This window comes from Xiphophorus couchianus, chromosome 5 (assembly GCF_001444195.1).
Source record: "Xiphophorus couchianus chromosome 5, X_couchianus-1.0, whole genome shotgun sequence".
Taxonomy (NCBI): Eukaryota; Metazoa; Chordata; class Actinopteri; order Cyprinodontiformes; family Poeciliidae; genus Xiphophorus; species Xiphophorus couchianus.
This window is the reverse complement of record NC_040232.1, coordinates 21,407,100-21,430,294: the sequence shown is the minus strand read 5'-3', so window position 1 is coordinate 21,430,294 and position 23,195 is coordinate 21,407,100. Positions and strand designations below refer to the sequence as shown.

Sequence of the window (23,195 nt, the reverse complement as noted above, 5' to 3'; positions counted from 1 at the left end):
ATCATTGGAATGAAAAGGTGTTTGTGTTAATTAGGATACATCTTTCTTCCAGACTGCATGTGTCTGATTTGCATGTTAACCTTCAGGGGGAATAGACTAATTTGTAATATTGTTTTTAGATGTCTGAACAGATAATCAAGTTTTAAATTCAGAAGAAGAAAGTCTAAATCTACTTTAAAGTGAATAATTTCCAAAATCAGAGCTGCAGCCTTGAAAGATATTTTCTTTCGCTGTTTTGAACTTTTATGCTGAATCATTGAAGAAACTTTCCTTGATGTGGACAGTAAGACTGATTCTACGTACTGTAATTCAACTTTTAGAAGACGAGATTAACAAGTGAAACACTGACAGTCACGTGGCTTCCATTAAACTGCCATGGTCCATCACTGCAGTCGCTAGGAAACAAATATCAACTAAAATTTCTCAACATAATACAATCTTTCAGTTCAGAAAAATCTGGAGGTGGTCACAGTGACGGACAAAATGAAGCCACAAATAAAAAAAATAAACTACTGATGATCCCCCCATGTTGCCTGAGGCACAGTGACAATGTCAGTCTTATTAGCATGCTTCATTTGACACTGCTGGGCTGCTGCTGTTAGAGGAGCTGTTGGACGCATCACATAGGAAGGAACGGCTTTTCTTTTCTCCTTGGAGAAGCAAAAAAGGAAGGCGGGACGTGAGCAGCGCTCATTAGGAGAAGCCATATGGTAGAAGAAAGAAACAAAAAGGATGGCAAGATGGAAAAGATTGAGGAACAAAGAGATGGGACTTCTACATTTCTAGAAAACCTAAGTTCACACTCCAACTTTGTCAGATCATTAACTGACCGTTTTAGAGGGTTTTCTCCCTGGCTGACTTGATTGTCATGGCTGTGCTGTGTTGCATACAGGTTGAATACAATACCTGGGAATGTAGCCTCTCTTTTTAAGAGTGAACCACAGATTGTTTTCAAAGTAGACAAAGATTCTTGTTCTTAGCCTTGATGCTACTGGCTGTGTGACTGAGGTTGAATGTCAGGCTGAGGAAAAGTCTTGTCATTGGAAAACTTCACACCTGAGTCAAATAATGAGGTAATTGGCAGGACTCTGGAGAATCTGACTGCACTTAGGAGGTGATTCAGCTATTTGATTGAAGTGTGTTGGATCAGGGACACATCTAAAAGTTGCAGAACACTGGCCCTCAAGGACTGGGATTGCCCACCCCTTAAAGCCTCCTGCTAAGGTTCAAATGCCTGTTCAAGTAGAGGAAGAGCTTCTTTAAGATTCCAGAAGCAACATGTTCTTGTCTTTGAGGGTTGGAAACCCATATTAATCAGAACTCTACGAGTTCTGGTTGCTTTGGGCAGAAATTGACATACTAGCCACTGCCAGCTGTGAAAACGTGCTGAAATGCTGTAGTTTTGAATGTGCCATGACAATCTACATACAGTGTTTTTGTTACATCTGGGCTTTTCCTCATTGCATGCAATAATCAATCTGCCTGTAAACTTCTGATTTTGAATATACATTAATGAATAAATACCAGACATTTTCTTTCTCTCATTATTGTGTCATATCTCATCATGTCAAACAAGTAAACACACCTGGTCAGTCAGGTGTTTGTTTGTTTTAAGTCAGTTAGTGATTCCAACTTACTAAAAGAATGCTAATTAAAAAAAAAAATTTTGAACTGATTTAACTCCAGACGGCAAGGGAAAAAAAAAGGTTTATGCATCTTTTTATTCTGTGTATCTATACTTCTGGTTTAAACTGGGTGCCTAAAACTACAGTATATGCCTATGGATAGCTATACAGCACATCATCTAAAAGCATCACTTTCTACATGCAGAGATATCAAATACATGTGCTGGTGTGTATGGTTTATGTCAGGATGTAGCTGGATGTCAAATATTTTTCTCTTGCTCTTGCGTCAGTATCAGAGGAGCTACTGGGAGAGAGACTGTTAGTGCTCTGCCTCTCCTCTGACTGTGATGGAGTGTATTCATCACATGAGCTTCTCTGACTTGTCAATCAAAGCCGTCAGCAGAGAGGCAACGCACAGAAATGATTTGATTTATTTATCCTAAGTGCTTCCCTGCTAATCTTATGTGCTGGGGGCTTGAACAGACATAATTACTGTAATAAGAATGATTTGTGTAATCATAACTAGTAGCAGTATTTTGCCTGCAGCAAAACAACAGCAACACTTACCTGATCTGCTGCCCTGCTAAGAGCTTTGCAAATCAAAAAACAAACTTATGGAAAATCCACCCAGAGCTAATGTGCATGAAGCAGAATCCGAGTCTGAAATAGACTCCATTTTTCTGTGATGATGCAACGGCGAGTCAGAGCTGATGTTGAGAGAGTCCTGACAGTTTCCGTCATGCAGAGGAGAGGTTCGTTTTCACTGCAGCTTGATTTGAAAGTCACAAGTTTCAGGTCAGACACTCAGTCATGACTCCATCACGGTACTTCAGACACACTAAAGAGGCTCGGTTATTCCATCACCCCAGGATGTAACCGTGTCCCACAAAGTGTTTTCTATTACTTCAAACAGCAAATTCTATAAGTTCTTGCCACTGTCTGCAGCACCCAATAATCTAGTTATTGATGTTACCAAGTGGGCATATGGAAAACATATCACAATGTAAGGATTTCGTATCAGTTGCTATAGATAATTATTGATTTGGTTTTGTGTCAGATATCTGAAATAATGCCAAACTGGTAACTTTTCTTGTTTTCTCCAGTTTCCTCTCTAGATGTTTTACTCATTTTCTGTCATTCATACAGTTATGAGGCACAGTGGCAAATCCTGAAACTGCTGCTGTGCAAGTGTCTCAACAGGTTGTTGCTAGGTAACTGGAGCGTGTGAGTTAACTGCTTAGCTAGTCATGACAGGTTCAGCGGCTAAAGCATTTGTTCTGCCAACATCCTCCAGAATGTTCAGCAAAATCATTAAACATTGTATTGAACCTATTTTCTATTGATATTGATCACATGTCTATTGTAATATATGCTGTTATTGATTTATAGATCAGCTCTAATAGTGATGTATCATTGCACATATTGGTAGGTGGGGATGGGTGAACAAAAGTCAAGGTGTTAAAGTCTTTAAATGGGCTGTGTGAGTTCAGTCCATTCAACCTACTCTTCCTCACAGGAAGAAAGATTTTCTTCCTGAGAAGAAGAGCTGGAAAACTGTTCATACCAGATTACCACCGAAACTAAAGCCAGGCTGTAGATTCTTAGACTGCAAAGCCTCATTCAAACCAATAATGTCCAACAGCTTTAACATTCCAGTTTCTCTGTCTGCATCAGTTTGGGTTGCAGGCTAGAATCATGGTGTGCTTGAATACACACAGCGTAGGGTTGTAGCTGACATCCGAAGCCTTTGCAATGTTTCCCGTTGAAGACAGGATGAAATGGACGCCTGGGTTACTGACAGGCAATGAAAGTGTGTTTCTAAGCGGCAGTAGGAAAGTAAAACCAGCTGATTTTACAGAAGGCTCTCAGTTTCTCAAGGCAATGCCTCCGGTTATCTCCCCCACCTCACCTAACCCCCCCCCCCCCCCCCCCCCCCCCTCCCTTGCTTCCCACTTCCCTCCCTTAGGCTCACAGCAGGGAAATATTTTAAATCACTTTGTCCTCTACCTAGAAAAACTTCCTGACAGGCCGTTTGGTTGACTGCACAAATCTGTTTCTTCTAACTACAGAGTTGAAGTATATTCTGCTTCTGTCTTGTTGACTTTGGAAGTGCGGGGCAGTGACAGCTTTAGTAGGCAGACATCAGTGTAGAAACACCAGGGGACAAATAGTGCTTTTAGTATCAAGAGAAATGGTTCCAAAGCAATGAAGCTTTCCTGCTTTTTATCTTCCTTCCTGCCAAAACACTACCGTCACAGAGAGGATTCCTTGGGCTGTTGTGTGTGTGTGTGTGTGAGAGTATGTGGAGAGAGAAATAGCTGTCTCCTCTACATTCTGGACAGTACGGTCTCGTTTCGCCTGTAGCTGCTATCTTCAAAGTGACACAGTGATGCTTCAGGGCCGGAGTGTCCCGACAGCAACCTGTGATGGCTGACTGCACCGACTCTCTGTACAAAGGCTGCTGCTCTGTTTGAAGCGTGGCCAGGTGACCAGAACAACACACACACACACACACACACACACACACACACACACACACACAGGACATTGTCTTCAAGCCAATGTAAACCCAAGATGCAATGCAGGTGTGGAAATGTGCAATTTTGTTTGATAAGGAAAGTCAGGTGTCCTAAACAAGTCTTGAACGTGCTCTCAGTATCGCTGCATGAATGTTCTCCTTGCTTCATTTCCTGCTTCACTTCCTCTTTCTTCCATTTTCCAGGTACCAGCCAACAGCCATTTCATTTTAAAATAAATTTAAAGGAGTGAGAACTCACCAGAGCTAAGTCAGGAAATGTCTGGAATTTCTACAAGTCTATGGACCCTTGTGAACTGAAATATCAGTCACACATGAATTATGCTTTGAATGCATCCTTGAAGACTGCATTCAATGTTCTGCTTCACATAAACTTATTTTAAACATCACAATAGAATTGTTAAATACAGTATCTAGAAAAAGTGTTGACATAAGATGCTAAAGTCAGTTTAATTAAAACTGTCATTAGAACAGAGGGGTTCAGTCACATGAGTGTGACTGTTAAGGCATTAACATCACGCCCTGTCCCTGCTCACTGTCAGTAGTTGCGTTTCCACTGACCTTAAAATTGTGGAAATTGGAATTAAGAAAATAAACTTGTTTGATGGCAACACAACAATTTCAAGAAAAACATGTTTTTTGTTCAAACGTTTCCGTGCTAGGAGGAGATTGTTTTTCAGCTGTATCGATATTAATGTGTTTTGCAAAAGTGCACTTTTTCTGCATCACACGAGTCACATGATCATTAACAAGATGTTACAACTGCTGCAAAATATGAGGAGGGTGACAGGAAGTAAAGACACATTTCATGTTAATTGCAGTTTTGTTGTGTTTGTCCAGAAACTGTGACTCATCTATTTGGGCTCCTCCTCAGAGTTGCAGTTTCTAAGCTTTGGAGTTTCAGCCTCACAGAGCAGCCCTCCCCTGTCAGTCCCCCACTCAGCTCCTTCAAACTAGCCAGCAGCAATTAGCAACCACCAGGTGGAACTGAACATCTCCTGTTCAGTTCCTGTTCCTGGAACTGAACAGAAGTTTCTATCATAGCTCCTATGATGGGCTCATCATAGGAGCTACTTCTCAGTGTAACAGTGGTAAAAATAGAGCAGCCATGTTGTGATAACTTCCTGAAGGCAGAGTTTCAGAAAGAGCAGGAGTTTTTAAAGAGACAATACCAATTTCAATGTTTAATTAAAAAGTCAAATTTGTAATTTGAATTTGTATTTGATAGATATATAGTATTTTTATAACAACCTATGTTAACAGTTACTTGACTGTGCTATAGAATGGCACTGTGTGCCTGGAAATAATATTCCCTTTTTAATGACTTCTTGTGTAAACAAACCTATTCACTGTTTCATGTATTTCTTATTCAATAGAATCACAGCAATTGCAAAATTGTGTTTTTTCGACATTAGCAGAACATCAACAAAGTTTTGGACACATTTGTAATGGAAATGCAGCCATCACTGGACACAAATATTCATCTTTTCTAACAACTCTAATGAGGTTTATTGGCACATGTTGTTTGCTTTCAAAATAAAAGCTCCTAGCCTGCTGTTTGGGCTGGCAGACCTCTGGCTGTCTGAACGGGTTTCATGCTTTGTCATGCGTTCTTCCTGTGAATGCTGCATCCAGGCCCTCTGTGGTGAAGTGTGCTGGGGCTCAGTGACAGGGCGGCTGTCCCTGGCTATGTGGTCATGGAGTGGACTAATGGCGGGAGCTGTTGCGCACCCTGAAAGCCAAGTTGCATCAGCTAATCTTGTGAATAATGTAGAATCATGAATAAACATAAAAGAATGGAAATAATCACTGTAAAGAGACCTGTCTTTTCTTCGTTTCCTCCCTTCTCCTCTCCGCCCTGCCTCCCTTTTCTGTCCACTCCTATCTCTTTCTGCTCGTCTTTTTCTAAACCACAAAAACCTTCTTTCTTTCTTCCCTCCCTGCCAAAATCAAACACTCCCACTAGCCTTCCTCCCCCCATTCTCTTTCATACCACCTTCACTCTTTTCTCCTCCTCTCTGGCCACAGTGGTGACAGACATTGTGCTGCTGTAGTAGTGCCGTGTCTCAGTGAGGACGGGCCAGGTCCGGCCCTCGCTCTCAGCTCAATAGAAGCCCGGGTTTCCTCAAAGGCAGCCATCCAGCCAGCACAAAGCCTGCCCACTGGGAAAAGACCCACAAAAGAAAGGGGTGGAGGGATTTTCGCTGTCTTTGCTCCGTCTGAAGCGGCTTGCCTCCATCACCCCGTATAAATAATACAACACTGACGCAACAACAATAAAAAATACAAAAATTCTGCACTGCTCCCACAAACCTCTGCCTCCATTTTCTCCGTCTTCTCGCTGTTAGTACTTGGGATTTTATCTGACAAATTCCATGAACAGACGGCTGCCTTTTATACAACACATACTCCTAATATTTCATCCATGTATGGTTGCAGAAGCTCAGAAAGACACAGCTTTCAAAGCACAATTGCAAACACACAGCAGTTGGATATAATTCACTCTAAACCAAACCAGTTCAGCGCATTCAGTGGGATGAAGAGTTACCATTACAGTTCTTTGGGTTTGTAATGCGTGCTTTCTGATGTCCATCAAAAACACATTAAAAATCATTCGAATATATTACAGATGACAGATTTAAGAGACTTCTTTCAACCAATTGCTAAACATTTAGTCTTTAATGTAGTTAATATTAACTTATTATCTAAACCCAATTGCTCAACAATTTCTAAGTCAGTGTTTAAGGTAAAATTGTTAATTTAGCATATTATAAGAACTCAACAATCTGAAGAAGAGTACCATTTCTGTATGAGCTTTGGTCTGGTACAGCTGTGAGTTTGGGTAATCTGTCAGTGTGTTGATGAAAACGAGAGCGGAGGGATTAGGCGGCGGCTCTTGTGGCCTGCCGGCCCGTTAGCATGAGGCCGGGACAAAGAGGCTGATTTCAATGGAAATGCAGCAGCTGAGAGGACACAGCTTCCTCAGTGGGGTGACTTCCACCTTTCACACAAACACACAGAAACTCCATTACCCTCCACATCAGGGATCACACACTTAAGGATGCTCAGTGGAATAGAGGTATATTTTGCAGAAGCTGCAGTGAAGAGTTGACGTGGTTTTGCACCTGTCAGTGATTATATAGATAATCTTCTCCTCCGCCCAGTGCTGCTATTAGACCAATCATTATCCCCCGCATGCCTGACCTCCACGCCCCGCATTACATGCAAATAGCAGCTCTTTATCCAAGCTGTGAATGAAAGATCCATCTGAAAAGAATGGAGCTCCCTTCTCTCCCATCAGACACAAACCTCCATCTCTTCCTGCCTTCTCTTACAGATTCAGTGCAGAGAGCACAGATCTGATGACCCAGCTGAGGCCCAGAGGGGAGCAGAGGAGTGACTGAGCCCCACCAGCATCACTGTCTGCTTTAAAACACGTCAGATTTAATGGAGGTTACACTTTATTTCTTTTTGAAATGTCAAGTTAACTTTTTGAATCAATTACACATAATCAATCAACAGTTAATACAAGTAACAAACAACCGACAAAATGACAGTAGCTGCGTTTCCACAGACTACATAATTGTGCATAATTGGTAAGACGAAAAGAAATCTGCTTAATAGAAACATGGCGATTTCAAAAAACTTATGTTGTTCAATAAAAAACTTTTGGCATTAGGATGAAATTGTTGTATGGCTGTAACAAAATCAGCACATTTGGAAAAACTTTTTTTCACATCACGAGTCACATGACTAACAACCTGACTAGGAGTGGGGTTAGGGTTCTCCCTCACTGGAGTAGAACAGCCAAATAATAAATAATAAAGAAAGTGATTCTAATGAAAACAACATCTTGACTACTTTGGTCAGACATGTAAAAAACTGGTCTTTCAAATGGTTCAGAAAGTCCAATTAGGAATTCTAAATATAATGCAAATTAAATCATAAAGCATGATCTCACTCAGCGCACAAAGCATAGAATTAGACGGAATATATCTGTTCTTTTGGGTCAGGCATATTGTCACGATATCTGATCTAGAATTTCTTTTCAATATCCGGATGATGCAGATATTAATATCGGATCGATGCATCTGGACTAAAGATTTGATGTTATTCACTGTTACAGTTCTGCTGTGTCATTTACCAAGAAACTTACCTTCAAAATAAATAATAAAATCTAAACACAGCTGTGTGGGCCCTCTGAATGAGCAGTATTTCAATCTGTACAAACACTTTATTTGAGTTTTTCTAAGGTATTGTACAAAATACAGGTTTATCTCTGTATGTTGAAGTTAACGTTTGTGTGTTTTGCTGCAGTAGACCTCTGTAAGTGTGTGTGTGCGTGCGTCCATGCTAATGAGCACATACCCGTCAGGCAGTCATGTGCAGGATGCTGCCGCAGGTCAGTGCTTGCTGCCAGACGACGCCTTCCCGTGGCTGTTCTTCCGTGCGCACACCTGTATGCTGTCCCCGCTTTCTGTCTGCAGCTTGACATTTGGTACAGTGAAGATAGAAGACACTGCAGGGGGAACAAATGCATGAAGATTAGACACGAGCCGGCTGGAAGCGAAAAGCATTTTTTAAGCAAGCATTTGAAAAAAACATCCATCCATTGTTTACACATGCTTGTGTTTGTGGGAGGCTGCTGCATTTCACCAGCAATCATGGAGGTGAGAGGCAGGGAAGAGCCTGTAACCACTTAACCTAACAGTTGTGTTTAGACTGAAGAGAGAAGCTGGAGTACCCAGAGAGAACATGCAAACTCCAAGAACAAAGATCCCCGGCTGGGGTCTCAAACCTAGTATGACTTAAAAGAAACTTGACTTTGTAATTGAACACCTTGAAACTGGGACTGTCTCTTTAAAAAATAATATTTTTTCTAAAACGCCTGCTTCAGGAAGTCATCACCACATCAATCCTCTATTAACCCTTTAGCAACATTTTTACCAGTGTTTCACTGAGAAGAAACTCCTAGAATGAGCTCAGCAGATGCACAGTTCCATCAGGTGCTTGCTAATTACTGTTGTCTAGTCTGAAGGAGCTGAGTGAGGCTGAAGCTGCCACGCTGAGGAGAAGCTGTGCCTCGTAGACGGTGCTAGGTCCATCCAGGCGTTTCGCACAGCTGAATGGTTGCCATAGAGATTAAAGGATTTCTCAAACATGCAAGAAAGAATCAAGTCAACACTCCATGTATGTTTATGATGAGGGAATAACATAATGATGATGTTGTGAAGCTCAAAAAAGTCGATTTTGCAGAACAAAGATGCATTTACTCATTAAACCTCCCAGGGGTTTTGTGTGGCTGAGCTCCCAGGCCGAGCGGCCGCCTCATATACAAAGAATATTAGTCTTCGATGGAGCTGTCCAGAGTTCGATTTGCGACTCTAGGACTTTTACAGCTGAAAATACTAGAGCCATAAAAACTTCCAGGCACTCTTTTGGTGTCATTTCATGTCTGTGTATTATCCTCACAGAAACATGGCGCTCATAGGCCACCCGTCCTCTGTCCAATGCCTTCTGCTTATCTAAGTTGGGATCTCAGTAGTAAGAGGTCAAGGTAGGAAACCCAGACATCACTCTGCCTAGCAACACACTCTGACTAAATGTGAGGGATCCCAGGGCCTTGCCAGGGCAAAAGGAATATCTATTCCCTCCAGTGAGACCATTGACGGCCCCAGGCTCTCCTCCCACAGGTAGATGCTCACAAATCCTCCACAGAGAGGCCAGGAGATGCTTGAACTCCCCATTTGATTTCGTGTGATGTGGAGGAGAAGCAGGTCTTTATCAAGACTTGCTAGGAAGCTTTAAGCTCCTCTGCCTCTCTCAGGCAGAGTCCAGCCATCTTATTTCAGCTACTAGTGAGGAAGATTCATTATTCTGATCATGATTCATATCTCATGGATGTAGTTGATGACAGTGTTGTAGCTAGAAAGCTTTTCTGTTTCATTTAGCTCTCTTTTTAACCACAACAGACTGGAGCAACACCAGCTCTACTCCAAACAATGTTCCTCATCTACCTCCATTTAATGATTACGTCCATCTGATGCTGGATTTCAATTCAGCTGAAAGAAGAATTTTCTGGATGATAAAGTTTGAGAAGTTCAGCTGCTGAGAGGAAGGCTTCAGGGTGTCCAAGAGTGTCCAGGACTGTCTCCTACTGTCTCCAGAGTAGAGAGTGCTTCAAACAGACAACAGCATCACTGATACATCAAAGACGCCTGTCTATTTGCAGCATTGCTGAATCATTCCTTCCTGACTTCAGTTTTGGAATTTCCATTTGGGAGAAATCGATTCTCATCATTCACTGTGAAAAGAGCTGATGTTCTTCAAAAACTTAGGGCAGAGGGCCTGGAGGAGTTCTGCTCTCAGTCCACATCAGCTGATCCTCATCCAGTAGGAAACGGCTCTTCCTATTGTTATCCCAGGCTTAGCATTCTGCCCCTCCACACTCAGGCACCCACTCTGTCACACTCAGATCAAAATGAAAATGTCACAGTCCAATCCCCGGAGCCACAGGAGCTCAAAGACGTTTATGGTTTCAATAAAGCAGGCATTGTTTCTGATAATCACTCTGGGTTATATGATAACACATAGCGGGGCAGAGGAATGAGAATATTATATCTTTATGGAGAGCATGAGACATTTACTTGACTTTATATTGGCCTTGTTTAAACAATAAGTCGATACATCTGTCTGAAGCAGTCAGACAGCTTTGAATGTTTCTATTGGCTGCTGGGCTGTTCAGAGAAAAACAACTGATTCTTTTTCACTTCTCCACCAAGATGCTAACATCATGACTTGACATTGTGTCCAACATTCATCATAAGATGAATGCAGAAGCATGGTTAATAAATTAGAAATGATTTTGTTGTTCTTATAGGACAGACCTGATTCATTCCAGTATTGTGATCAGCGGCCGCAAAAAAATCATTCATTGGGCATCAAATAGCTCTCAAGCCACACTTTGGAAACCTCTTAAACACAGCAACCATCTCCAACATTGCCCAACACTGGATAGAAGGCAACGTGATCAACTAAAAGATTTTATAAAAAAAAACTAAAAACAAAAATGAACTTAAGATAAGATAGGATAAGATTTATTTGTCATTGTCATCAACAGATTACGAGATTGAGATTTGCTCGACTCGACTTACAGACTTGTTGTAATAATGCTGTATTTTTGTAACTATTATTGATTTGTCTTACATAGAAACTCCAACCAAGATTTAAACGCAAAACCTTATGACTGACAAATGATCGATTCAACTCAGTTGATCAGAAATCATCAGGGTTTTTTTCTGGAATTTTAGGTTTTTGTTTCTTTCCTCTGAATTAAACTCCATTTGGAACATCAAACTGGATGTTTTCAGGTGGAATAAATGGCTACCTACAAATAATCGCTTTTAGTGGCAATGCACATTTTATTCCTCTGTCCCACTGCTGCAGCCACTTCACCATTTAAGTAATTAACTAGTTTTTAATCTCACTCTGCCGTTTGCTTGAAACAATTCAACACATTCGTCCCCACAAAGAGGCAAAGGGAAAACAGAGGCGAGCGGTACTTTGGTTTGCTCCGTTCCCGTCCTGGTTTTGGGAACGGTTTTATTCCTCATTCTGCTCTGCTGCTCTGCCTGAAGAGAACACAGTGAGATGAAGGCAGAGCGGGGAAAACAGGAGCGAGTGAGCATGACAAAAATCTAAATGAGCCATCTCCTTCCTGCCTCTCTGTCAGTGACCGCTGCTTTCTGCTTCTTTTTCAACACGACAGCCTGCTGGGAGCTGATAACAGGATTAATAATGCAGAAAAATCTTAATCGGGGGGAATTAAAAATGAAATTCTCCAATTAAAATTACCACCCTGTCAGTGGTGGCACACTCAGGTCTGTTGAGCTGGCTTTTCTCCGTGCTAATGAATAACAGCTTAAGGGATTGCTAATGTGTGTGTGCAGCGTGTCAAAGAATATGGATAGGTAGTCATATCTGACATACTTTGATGCAACAACCCAATTCTGAAGGATTAATTGAAATAAAACCTGAAAGTGAAGCCGTGGCTAAAGCCTCTAACTCTGAGATTCAGAATGCATGAGGGAAATGTGCCTCCAAACCCCAGGCATGCTGAAAGCTATGAGTGGTAAAAGCTAAAAGCTGTGTGTTTCTGAAATTTCAGAGCCCTGGCTTATTTAAAGAGAGCCTCAGTGTACTTTTCTCTGGGCAAACAACCAGTCAAGAAGACAGAAAATCAAACCAAGAATACTTGCAGGAGCCAGCAGAGGACCGGCTGGGCTTACTGTCCCAACGGCATCCGCATGATAAGACCGGCTTTCTGTGCATGATCAAAACCAAGCCCAGGTTGCTCCTGGCTGTCTTCCTCACAGACAGACAGACCAGGACAGAGTGAAGACTCAACACAAAAGGAAAGGACTGTACCAAAGCACAAAGCAGGGAAGGGAAAGAAAAGAGGAACAGATAGAGAGCCATTGTGTCACTGTCGTCTCTTTACCTGCTAACCCTGGAGCCAAAAACGATGCTCAGACAGAAATACTAAGCGCCAAACAAAATGATCCACCAGGTGGTTACTGAGCTCTAAGATTTCAGTCAGTTGGCTCAAATTCATAATCTGCGTAGCTTTCTAGCAGTATTTTTTTTACTTTTTTTTTAATATAGTTTATGAGTTTAGTCATGGCTCCACAGTGGCGCAGTTGGTAGCGGTGTTATCTTGCTGCAAGAAGGTCCTTGGTTTGATTCCCTGCCCGGGGTCTTTCTGCATGGATTTTGCATGTTTTCCTTGTGCATGGGCAAACATGCACAAGAGGGTTAACAATACACGTAATTTTATATTTCAAGGATTATTTGTTTCCATTGATTTTTCTTACTGTTCCTAAATAAAACTAAATGTTGAGATTATGAAACTGACTGCGTTAAAAGCCTGAATTACCTAAATGTAGCTTTGTCTTCAACTACACCCTTCTACTCTGTGCTTCTTGTGCAGTGCAGTGCTTTACAGCTGCAGTGTGTAAAAGTGGTGAGACATTAGGAGTTACATACTGTCCTGCAGTTCCCAGAGCCGTGGAGGAAGGTTGCTGAAGTATTCATGGTTGAGGGCTGCCTGCGCTGACAGCCGGTTCTTTGGGAAGCACTGGAGGAACCTGGAGGCCAACTCCTCAGCGTGGTCCACGTAGCCCAACCTGACACATAAAACACACCTAATTAGTTCAACTGATCAAAGAAACAAACATCATACAGAGCGCGGCGCTCTGTTCCTCTTCACTCACAAGACTGACATCCTCCAACTCATAGCTGCTGACTGCTGCTCATTACTTTGAAGGTTTGCTGACTTGAGAGGAGAAACACACACATGCAAAGGCAAAGGAGAGCATGCCACAGACTTTCTCCTGCGAGCTCTCATGATGACTGGGTCACCATAAGATAAAAGTCCTTGCAGCAAGAGCCAAGAAAGAGAATGAGTGTGTGAGTGTGTGCTGACAGTAGTGAACTTGTGAACCAGCCGCAGCTCGCAACGCTGAGGGGGAGAGAAAATAAACAGAGGTACAGAGTAATTAGTCATCAGCTGCATTAAATAAACATGATGTTATTCAGTGGTACCGAGAACAACTGTAAAATCCTGAGGGTTCTGTTCCTCCACCTCCCAAACCCTCCACCCACTCTGACAGCTGCTCCCTTGCCTCCTAACAGGGATCTAAACCGGACTTATCAGCAGAAAAAAGATGTGTGAGGGAATAAATCTCTGCTCTGTAGCGCTCAGCACGGATGCAGAGATAAAGTTAATGAAGTCCATCAGGGCCTGTGCTGCTGGGTTCTTTCCCATACAACTAAAAAACTTCAGCACAGACTCTTTTTTTTCAAAGAGTCATCAGAGTTTAAACTGATGGATTCATAACTACGGATTGCTATTCATGTTAACGCGTGCTAAACCTGTCAGAGTGTCCTTAAGATACAGTTTGTTGGCAAAAGTGGTCACCCACCCCTGCAAATCATTCAGTTCTTCCAATCAGTTCCACACCCACAGGTGTAGAAAATGCAGCAGCCAGACATGCAGAATGCTTCTAAAAAGTTTGGAGAAGAACATGTAGCACTCAAGAGATCAATGAATTCCAGAATGATACATTGATAGAAGGTCACTTGTGACACTTGTAATTTCTTAACTTCTAAATAATTCACATTCAACTGTTGGTGGAATTGTGACAAAGTACTGTAGAAGTGATTGGAGATGACAGATACTCGGCCATGAAGTGGTAGACCCACAGAGCTGGGTCAGCAGATGCTGCAGAAAAAAGTGAGCAGAGGTTAACAATTTTCTTCAGAGGCTATGATTACAAACATCCAAATTTCATCTACCCTTTAGATTAGGTCAACAACCTCGTAGAACAGGTTTCTATGGCTGAGCAGTTGCATCCAAACCTAAATCATAACGTGCAACACAAAATATCAGATGGAGTTGTGTAAAGTATGCAGCCAGTGAAGCAGTGGAGACATCAGTCTGGGTTTGGTCGAGGGAACACTTAGGTATGACTCATTCCAGTCCCAACATGACTGCACCAGTCAGTGCTTAAACCTTACTTAAAACTTAAACCTGGGTGTTTGGTGGGGAAAAAATCTGACTGGCATGACCAGACTCCTCACCTCAGACCAATAGAACACCTTTGGGATGAATAAGGGCGGAAACTAAAACCAGGCCTTCCAGTTCCACATCAGTGTCTGACCTCACAAATGCACTTCTGGAATACTGGTCAGATATTTCTATAAACACTCTTAAACCTTCCTGCTTGGTTTTTGATGGCGAACGAATAAATATTTTTAGCTCTGTGTATAGTATGTACACCCGTATACACATGTAGCACCTTCCACACTATTTACACTCCTTTAACAGATGTGAGAAGGTGGGGAAGAAAGAAACTCAGTGAGTATTCTGAATAGCGAGTATGACTTAGATTCGGATTGGTTCTTGATGACATTTCTACCTAACCTACTCTAGAGTAGGTAGAAACCAGAATGTACTGGACCTGAGGTGACGATACATCATGACAAACGATAAATAGCTCTAATATTCAGCAGAGATCTGAAGCACACAGCCAAGTGGCTTCAGTTCCAGGCTGTGAACTAGTTAGTCCAGCCAAATTCCAGAGTTAAATCCAACTCAACATCTCCAGCAAGATCTAAAACAAGCTACAATCACAGCTCAACCAACCTGACCCTGAAAACATGTGAGCCAAGATCGGTGAGAAGAGGTTGGAATTGGTTAAAACTGCTCAACAAACATTGAGGAAACGCTGGGAATATTAGTGTACATAAAATCTTAAAATTTTAATCTTTTTTGTTTAGCAATTAAAATCCATCCAATATTTAGCTTTTTTGGGGAGAAATGAAGTTATTTAGGGGTAATTGCAAAGCAGCAGAAACAAGTTTTACTTTAATGTTTCTCTGCAGCCAGAGAGTTTCCATTCAGATATGAATCAGTGTGAAATCACCTGGCTCTCGTGATGGTCTTTGCAAGTCGATGTACTGTGTGCAAATTCCTTTCTGCTCTTGTTTCTATCCAGACCGAGTGATTAGGGAAAGTTTGATAACAGCCCGTTCAGTCTCATCCAGGTGATGAGGCATTGTCAGTGTGGTGAAGCCTGCCTTCTTCACTGGAGTGTTACTTCTCTGAGTTTTCCATCAAAATAACCACAGAAACAAAACAAAACTCAAACACCCCCACCTCTACTGTTCCCTCACTGCTGCTTTTGTGTTTCTGATTTATGGTATATGAAGAGCTTCCAAAGTGAGGTAGCCTTAACAATGCCTGTGCTGTTTAAAGACAAGTGTGCAATCACGAATAGCAGGTCAATACATGCAACTGTTCTGTGTACAGCAAATGATACATGGCTTAGGTTGCCTGTTGACATTCTACACAAGGGGAGGGACCTGTGTGCTCAGTGCTGGTGGTACAAGAGGGAAGGTGTAACAAAACCTCACACCAAGGAAGGGTGAAGGCCAAAAACAGCAAGAACAAGCAGGGTGTGGCTGGCCTCTGGACACAGACCCAAGTAATCCGGTGTGAAAAAGAGAGAACACAGGAAGTCAATATCAATGACTTTGGCTACGGACACACAGCAGATCTTGATGCTAAATTCAGATTTTTGTGCTGGAATCCAATTTTGTTTACATGGCTGTTCAAACTACTGATAGATGTGACAGCAGTCAGACTTTAGTGTGAGCAGTTTTACATCCCCAAAGTAACCTGCATGCACAGAAGAACATTGACGTTGCCCAGCAGCACTGTGTTTATAGAATAGAATAGAATTATTTTATTCATCCCAGCAGGGGAATTATTTCGGGGAGAAACAAAGGATGGCACAGACTCTTAAACTCGACTTTAAGAGTTTACTCAGCAATGGGATCCAACAGTATTGTCTCTAATTCATAAAAAGATGATGGAAGCTATTAAACATAAAGTATGACTAATAAAGATGCTGAAGCCTCTGTAGAGAAGTCTGTTTGTATGTTTAGTCAGAGCCAAGAGTGGTGGGATTGTGATGTGTTTCAGTGTCACACACACTTCTATCATAATTTCATAATTATAATTTCAGCCATTATTTACATCCAGATTTGCCACATCTGGCTTCTGCTGGTGCAGAATTATGAGGCATGTCTCATGTCAGTCAAGTAAAAACTGGATAAAAGGCGACATGACCGTTCAGACTACAGGTGCTTTGACAAGTAGGGATATAAAGCCAATTCATTACCATGTACGGAAGATATTTCCATTATGACTTTTTAATTCTGACCATTTAATTTTTGACTTTGGTTCAGCCCTGAATCTCATTCTGCATAACCACATATTACCATTGAAATACAGCAATGAAAGGAAAAAGGATCAAGTTGTGCTGCTGTTGTCGAGACAAAAGCTAAGTTCACCAGTGAATCCGACTCAAATCAGATTTTTTTTTTTGCCCATATGTGACCTATATCCAGCTTTTTCATGACTGTCCGAAGAGTCCAATTCCAATCTTTTCACCCCCAAAGAATTTAATTTTGCCGCTTGATTCCATGAGATAGAACTCAGATAATATTAGCTCTGATCAATCATTCAAACAGCTTCTGAGGTGAAAACCAAATTGGTGTAGGAGAACATTTTAAACCTTGTGTGTTTTTGTTTTGAACCCAGTTAACATTCAACCTATAGGAATAGATTTAGAGCCACATAAAGTTCTGCCATTTTCGAGTAATGAATTTATTGTAAATATACAAGAGAATAAAGAATAATAAACAACTTTACATGTGTGGACATTATGAAGCAGCTTTTGAGTTAAAGGACGGCAACCTTTATGGTCAAACTAAAATGTACTATGAGAAATGTCTGATCGTACGCTGCATAGGAAAAAAATAAAGATAAACGCCATGAACCCTGGAAGACCGGCTGCACAGATGTTATGGGCATTTTCACAGCTGGAGGAAGAAAGCGGCTGGAGAAATGGCTGATGGGGAAGAAACACGAGGGGTAAGATGGGGTGAGCCAGCGCTCAGGGCAGAGACAAAATGATTGTATATATGTTCATATCAAATTCAGCGTTTCCTGGCTGAAGATGAAAGGCGGCAGAGAGGAAGTGATTATCATTAACATTCCGCTTTGCTTTCTTTGTTCATATTTTGATTTCCTCTTGGACGGGAACCGGACTGGGGAGTGGAGCTGAAAACAAAACACCAAAACTCACTTTCCTCACAATGCAAGAGTTTTACTTCACTGTCTCTGGGAAGCAATTGTTTCTCAAGAGTCCAGACCCTCTGGATGAAGCAAAGTGTAAAATATGGGTCTGGTTTTTACCAGGTCAGTATACCCTAGAAGAGGTTGTACTTTCCTCATATCACTACTGTAGTGTCTGGGAATGTCTGTCAGACAATCTTTATCTTTGACTGTCTAACCTCTCCAGGTTTTATGAGCTTTGTTTTCTTGTCAATATTTTATAAGATAGCCACTCCTCTGGTAGATCTCAAATAGGAAACAAATATAGTTAATGTACAGATCTGTTTACATCACAGTTAGAAACCCTGGGATACATGTAGTAGTCACCAGATGTGTTTCTGTTACAAATGTGCACAAATCGATATTCTCCTAATGTCAAAAAAAACCCACAACTGCAGTGTTTCTATTAAATAACAAATACATGTTAAATCACACATGAATAGGTTTGCTCAAGCAAGTCATTAAAGATCACGGCAGCAATGAATGTAAACAGTAACATGGAATATATTCAGAATTCAGTAATGGCTCATCATCAGCCAATCAGAGGAGACGTCGGCATCTTGGAATCAATAAAAATAATGACTTGAGATTCTAATGTATATTGCGACAGAATGGCGACCTGTCCAGGGTGATCCCGCCTCTCGCCTGAAACGTTCACTGGAGATAGGCACCAGCACCCCTCCCAACCCCACTAGGGACAAAGGTGTAAAGGAAATGGATGGATGGATGGATTCTAATGTATATTTAAAAACTGGAATATTTGGTAGATGATAATCAGTGATTTGTGGGAATCTTTTTACTTTACTGATTGGAGACACAGAAGATCCCCAGAGGGATTCATGACACAAATGATCTCTTTAATTATCCAGAATCCCAGGAGGCACTATGTCGGAGCAGCCCTGTGTGATGAGGCCGTTAGCTTAGTGGGGATGTCCCTTTACTGTAGCAGTTCCACGGTGTGATCCCAGCTGATCAGACTGCTGCAGTTTTACATAAATCAGTTTCCCTGTGGAACACAGACACACTCCTCCTCTGCCCTCTGTGGTTTTGTGCTCCAGATGTTCGCCTGGAGGCAGACAGCAGCAGCCCAGACGGTGCCACCGTGCCCTTTTCCTGCCATATGGGCCTGCTGTCCCACAGCAGAAACTCTAGCTGTGGTTCAATTACAAATGTGCACAAATCTTAGGCAATACTCTGCTGATGCCGGAAAAACAAACACAAAAGAAAAACAATTGCGTTTTTTCCATTAGATAGGACATTCAATTAAAATCACACCTGAATAAGTTTGTTCATGTGCTAAGTCATTAAAAATTATGGCAGTGGCAAATTCACATCCAGCTGTTGGTCATGTGACTTATGTAATGAAAAAAAGTGTTTAAACTGCAGTTTAGCAAAATCCATCTATTTCAATACGGCTGAGAAACCACATAACCCTACCACAAAAATGTATTATCAAGAAACGTGAGTTTTTTTTTAATTAAAACCTTTCCATTAAGCAAGTTTATTTTTTAATTTCAATCTGCGCAATTATGTGGTTAATAGAAACACAGCTTTTGATGTAAAGACTGCAGGAAGGAAGGATGTGGAGGCTCCATTAGTGCCACTGATGTACATTGGAAACCAGAAGTTTACATACACCAAACAAAAAACAAACATGCATATAACTTTTTTCTTCAATGTCTGAAGTTAAATTAGACTAAACTTCTCTTGACATTGAAGAAAAAAGTTATATGCATGTTTGATAAACTCCACAATAATGGGAGAAAGAAATGAATACATCTGAGATTTATTTATTAATTTATATCTTCTTTTTTTTCCGTTTCGTCTCATTTAAATGTACTTCAGTAACACTAATGGAGCCTCCACCCTTCCTGAACTGACAATGTGTTTCCTCCAGTCTCTCTCTTTCATTCTCTCAAACACACGCACACACACCCCCGCCTGCAAACACACACACACACACACAGAACAGGTGATTTAAGTTAAGACTTACTTATTCCACGCTTGTCGAAGCTTCTTGGCGCTGTACACTGTAAAGCGTTCTGTAACGAAAAACAGAAAAAATAACCTGCTGTTAATATGAACAGAATAATTACTCTCACAACACAAAGTAGGGCTACGGATCTCAAGCAGTAACCCATCATGCCCAGATCTAAAGGAATTCAAGAACAGATGACAAACAAAGTAATTGACTTGTAGCCGTTTCAGTCTGGAAACGGTTACGAAGCTACTGTATTTCTAAGGCTGCAGGACTCTAGAGAACCACAGTGAGAACTGATATTGAATGGATAAAGCATGGAACAGTAGAGAACCTTCCCAGAAATGGCTGATCCACTAAAACTATTCCAGGAGTTTATCAACAACTCCTCCAGGAAGTCACAGCAGAACCCAAAACAGCATCACAGTCTCAGTTCAGGTCAAAGTTCACAATTCAATAATAGCAAAAAGAGATTTTATTCACATTTAAAAAATAAATAAATAAATAAAAATTAGATTTACAATCAGAAACATGTCAATACAAAGGTTCCGGCCAGAATCCTATTTTAAACAAGTTGGTTTTAAATATTTGTTTTAAAACCATAATACTGCGTAACCATGGTATCTTTACTGAAGATAATCATAAAATGAAAATCCCAGAGTTAGAACCAAGCAATATGTGAGGACCCAATGTTATGAAGGGCATAAGCCAGGGTCTTCTGGCTGTTAGGTTGAAGTCTAACTGTGTAAACAAACACAGTTTTTTAATGGCAGGTACTTATTAGCACTAAATACATGCCAATAAAGTACAATCTCATACAAGTGACAAAATGACAAGTTTCTGCAGCCACATCCAGATGGAAGAAAACACATGAAAACACATAAGAATGCAGTGTTTAGGTAGCAAGAAAATCCACATGTCCTAAAACATAAAATCCTATGAAAACCAGGCAGAACACTTTCTGCAGTTTCCTGGAAGAACAATTTTCATTTCAGGGTTGTTCTGAGTATAAATCTGCCAAACAGAAGAGTGTCTGATATCAGTTCAGATATGTTTTTAAATAATACCATCTGAGCTATGTGCTTCAGCTACGAGGCCAGACCACATGAAATTGTCATATTTTTGCAGAGTTTGGTTAGGCAGCCTCTTGATTTTTCCACAGCTATGTTTGCTATGCTGGGAGACCGGGAGGCTCAGCCCCGCTCTCTCAAGCTCAGCCAAAGCAGCCATGTGCACTCACAGTCCGCCTGCCAGCTGACCAGCCACCACACAGCCTTCGCCAACCACCCAGCAAGTCAGTCACACACTGACGCCCTAATCCTCCTCACCAAATACCCGGCCAGGGTCTGGCATCAGGGCCAACCTGCCAGTGCTGTGAGCCGACCGAATAGAACCCAACACCGGACATCGTCGTGTTTTCTGACTGCCCAAACAGCAGGCTGCTTATTTAACAATCCCCATGTGGATTAAAGAAAAGGCCTGTTCACAACCAAGATGGTACACTATGATAGTGAGTAAAGAAATGCCCTTTAAATAACCCCACAAATGCGTCAAGATCAGGCAGAAATAACTCCTCCAATCAGAAGTGAGGTTTAATAGTGTGGCTGCAGTGAATTCTGGGATCAAAAGAAAGGTAGGGAGTATTAATGAGCAGAAACAGGACTAATGATGAATAATGTGATGAATCATGAGCCGAATGTGTGTGTTTCTGTTCTAATGGGCACTGACTGGCGGCTCAGAGGAGCTAGCGATCCAAAGTGTAGCAAAGCTGCCATCTGCTGGTGATTACTGTCTCTGCAACGACTCCAGAAAGAAGATAACCATTGAAAGACAACTTTATACCTTCCAGCATAAGTCATATCAACATAGTAGAGTTTCAGTTGTTTCAACTACATGACCAACATAAGGATAAACTGGTCAAACTAACTGATAAAGTCTTCTGGATCCCCTGCTCCATGTAGCAGAACCATCTTGCTTTGTTGACTAAAAGATTTGTTTCTTTCCCCCCACTATCGTGGTCCTGTTCTTATCGTTCACATACAATCGCTGGCCGCATACAATTTGTTCAACAGCTTGTTATCACAGAAATAATACATATGTTTTTGTGTAAAACATTATTACAAATGTACTCACTTGTTTTTCACTTTTTAATTAACTGGTACGCCATCAAACAATTCCTCTGAAAGAATCGGTTTCATCTGCTTCAGAAAGCAATTCTTTTACTTACTTACTTTTGTAGGTAAGTAGATGCATAAAGTTAAACTCAAAGTGTACTGATCTTCTCAAACAGTTCTAACTTTACTTCACATACATATGTAGCAAGACAATTGTGCAGCATTTTTCACTGTTAAAGCCAAATCTTCAGTGAAATGTTCTGATGGTAATACAGTCAGATTCACTAATACAGATTCATTCGTATTAGTTTCAAAATAATCCCAGATGGTTGTTTTTTTTCCCTACACTGTAATTATCATAGACTTCCTGGAACTGCCAGCATGCTGGTGTTATCATGCCGAGGTATTAATCACACTCTGTGGCTTTCCAAACACCAACATGTGGTTGTGTTTCAGCAGAACATCTCAGATAGAATCTGCCTATATCTGCTGAAAGCAAAGTCACACAGAGTTTAGGCAGCGCCAGGCTGAGCAAAGTGTATCGATGTATGGTGACATGAGGCATTTGCTTCATTTATACAGTGCCTGGTCCAACTTCAATTTGCAGTCAAGTTCATTCCATTGCTCAGATCTGTAAAAAGTTTTCAACCTGAGGAATCCCAACAAAGTGTGGGTTTGACGGGGCAGAACAGATCAGGCTGGTCGAGAAAAACGTTCTATGTTAAATAAATAACAACATAATGTTACAATAAAAAGAAGTAGAAGCTCCTTTACTTGCTTCAGCTAGAACAGAAACACATAAACAAATCAGTATTATCACATGAAAGAGAGAGCATGTATAGCTAGTGGCAGCAAAGCTCTTCTAGTGGCTTTGTCTAAAAGAGAAACAGGTTAAGCATACAGTATAGAGTGTCATCATCTACAAAGACACCATGAAGTTATTAGTTTTTATCGGAAATGCAGATCTTTCAGTTTCTAGCAATTCAATTCAATTCCAATTTTTAGTGTTAAAATTAAATTCAGAAATGATTTTTCACAAAATCAGTTTCTTAATTCAAATCGTCTAGAGATTCTGTTTGAGACTGACAAAGGAAAAATGTACATCAAATTCTGTAACTTGAATTATCAGTGTTCAGTTAGCTTAGTTGCTTTGCTTTCTGTTAAATGAAAAAATATTCAAAATAGAGATGGCTTCTGC

General features: G+C 41.1%; 1 protein-coding gene across 5 annotated transcripts in view; it reads right to left on the bottom strand.

The window, feature by feature from the left end:
• Window positions 1-23,195, bottom strand: part of cdk14 (cyclin dependent kinase 14) — a 156,328-nt gene that overhangs the window by 35,267 nt on the left and 97,866 nt on the right. For all 5 annotated transcript variants that reach the window (XM_028016631.1, XM_028016630.1, XM_028016629.1 and 2 more), the window contains 3 exons: window positions 19,899-19,947; window positions 13,207-13,346; window positions 8,530-8,680 (listed from right to left, as the gene is read on the bottom strand). In XM_028016631.1, coding sequence (XP_027872432.1) covers window positions 8,565-8,680; window positions 13,207-13,346; window positions 19,899-19,947 — 305 coding nt within the window. In that variant the 3' untranslated portion in view covers window positions 8,530-8,564. The remainder of the gene's footprint in view (window positions 1-8,529; window positions 8,681-13,206; window positions 13,347-19,898; window positions 19,948-23,195) is intronic.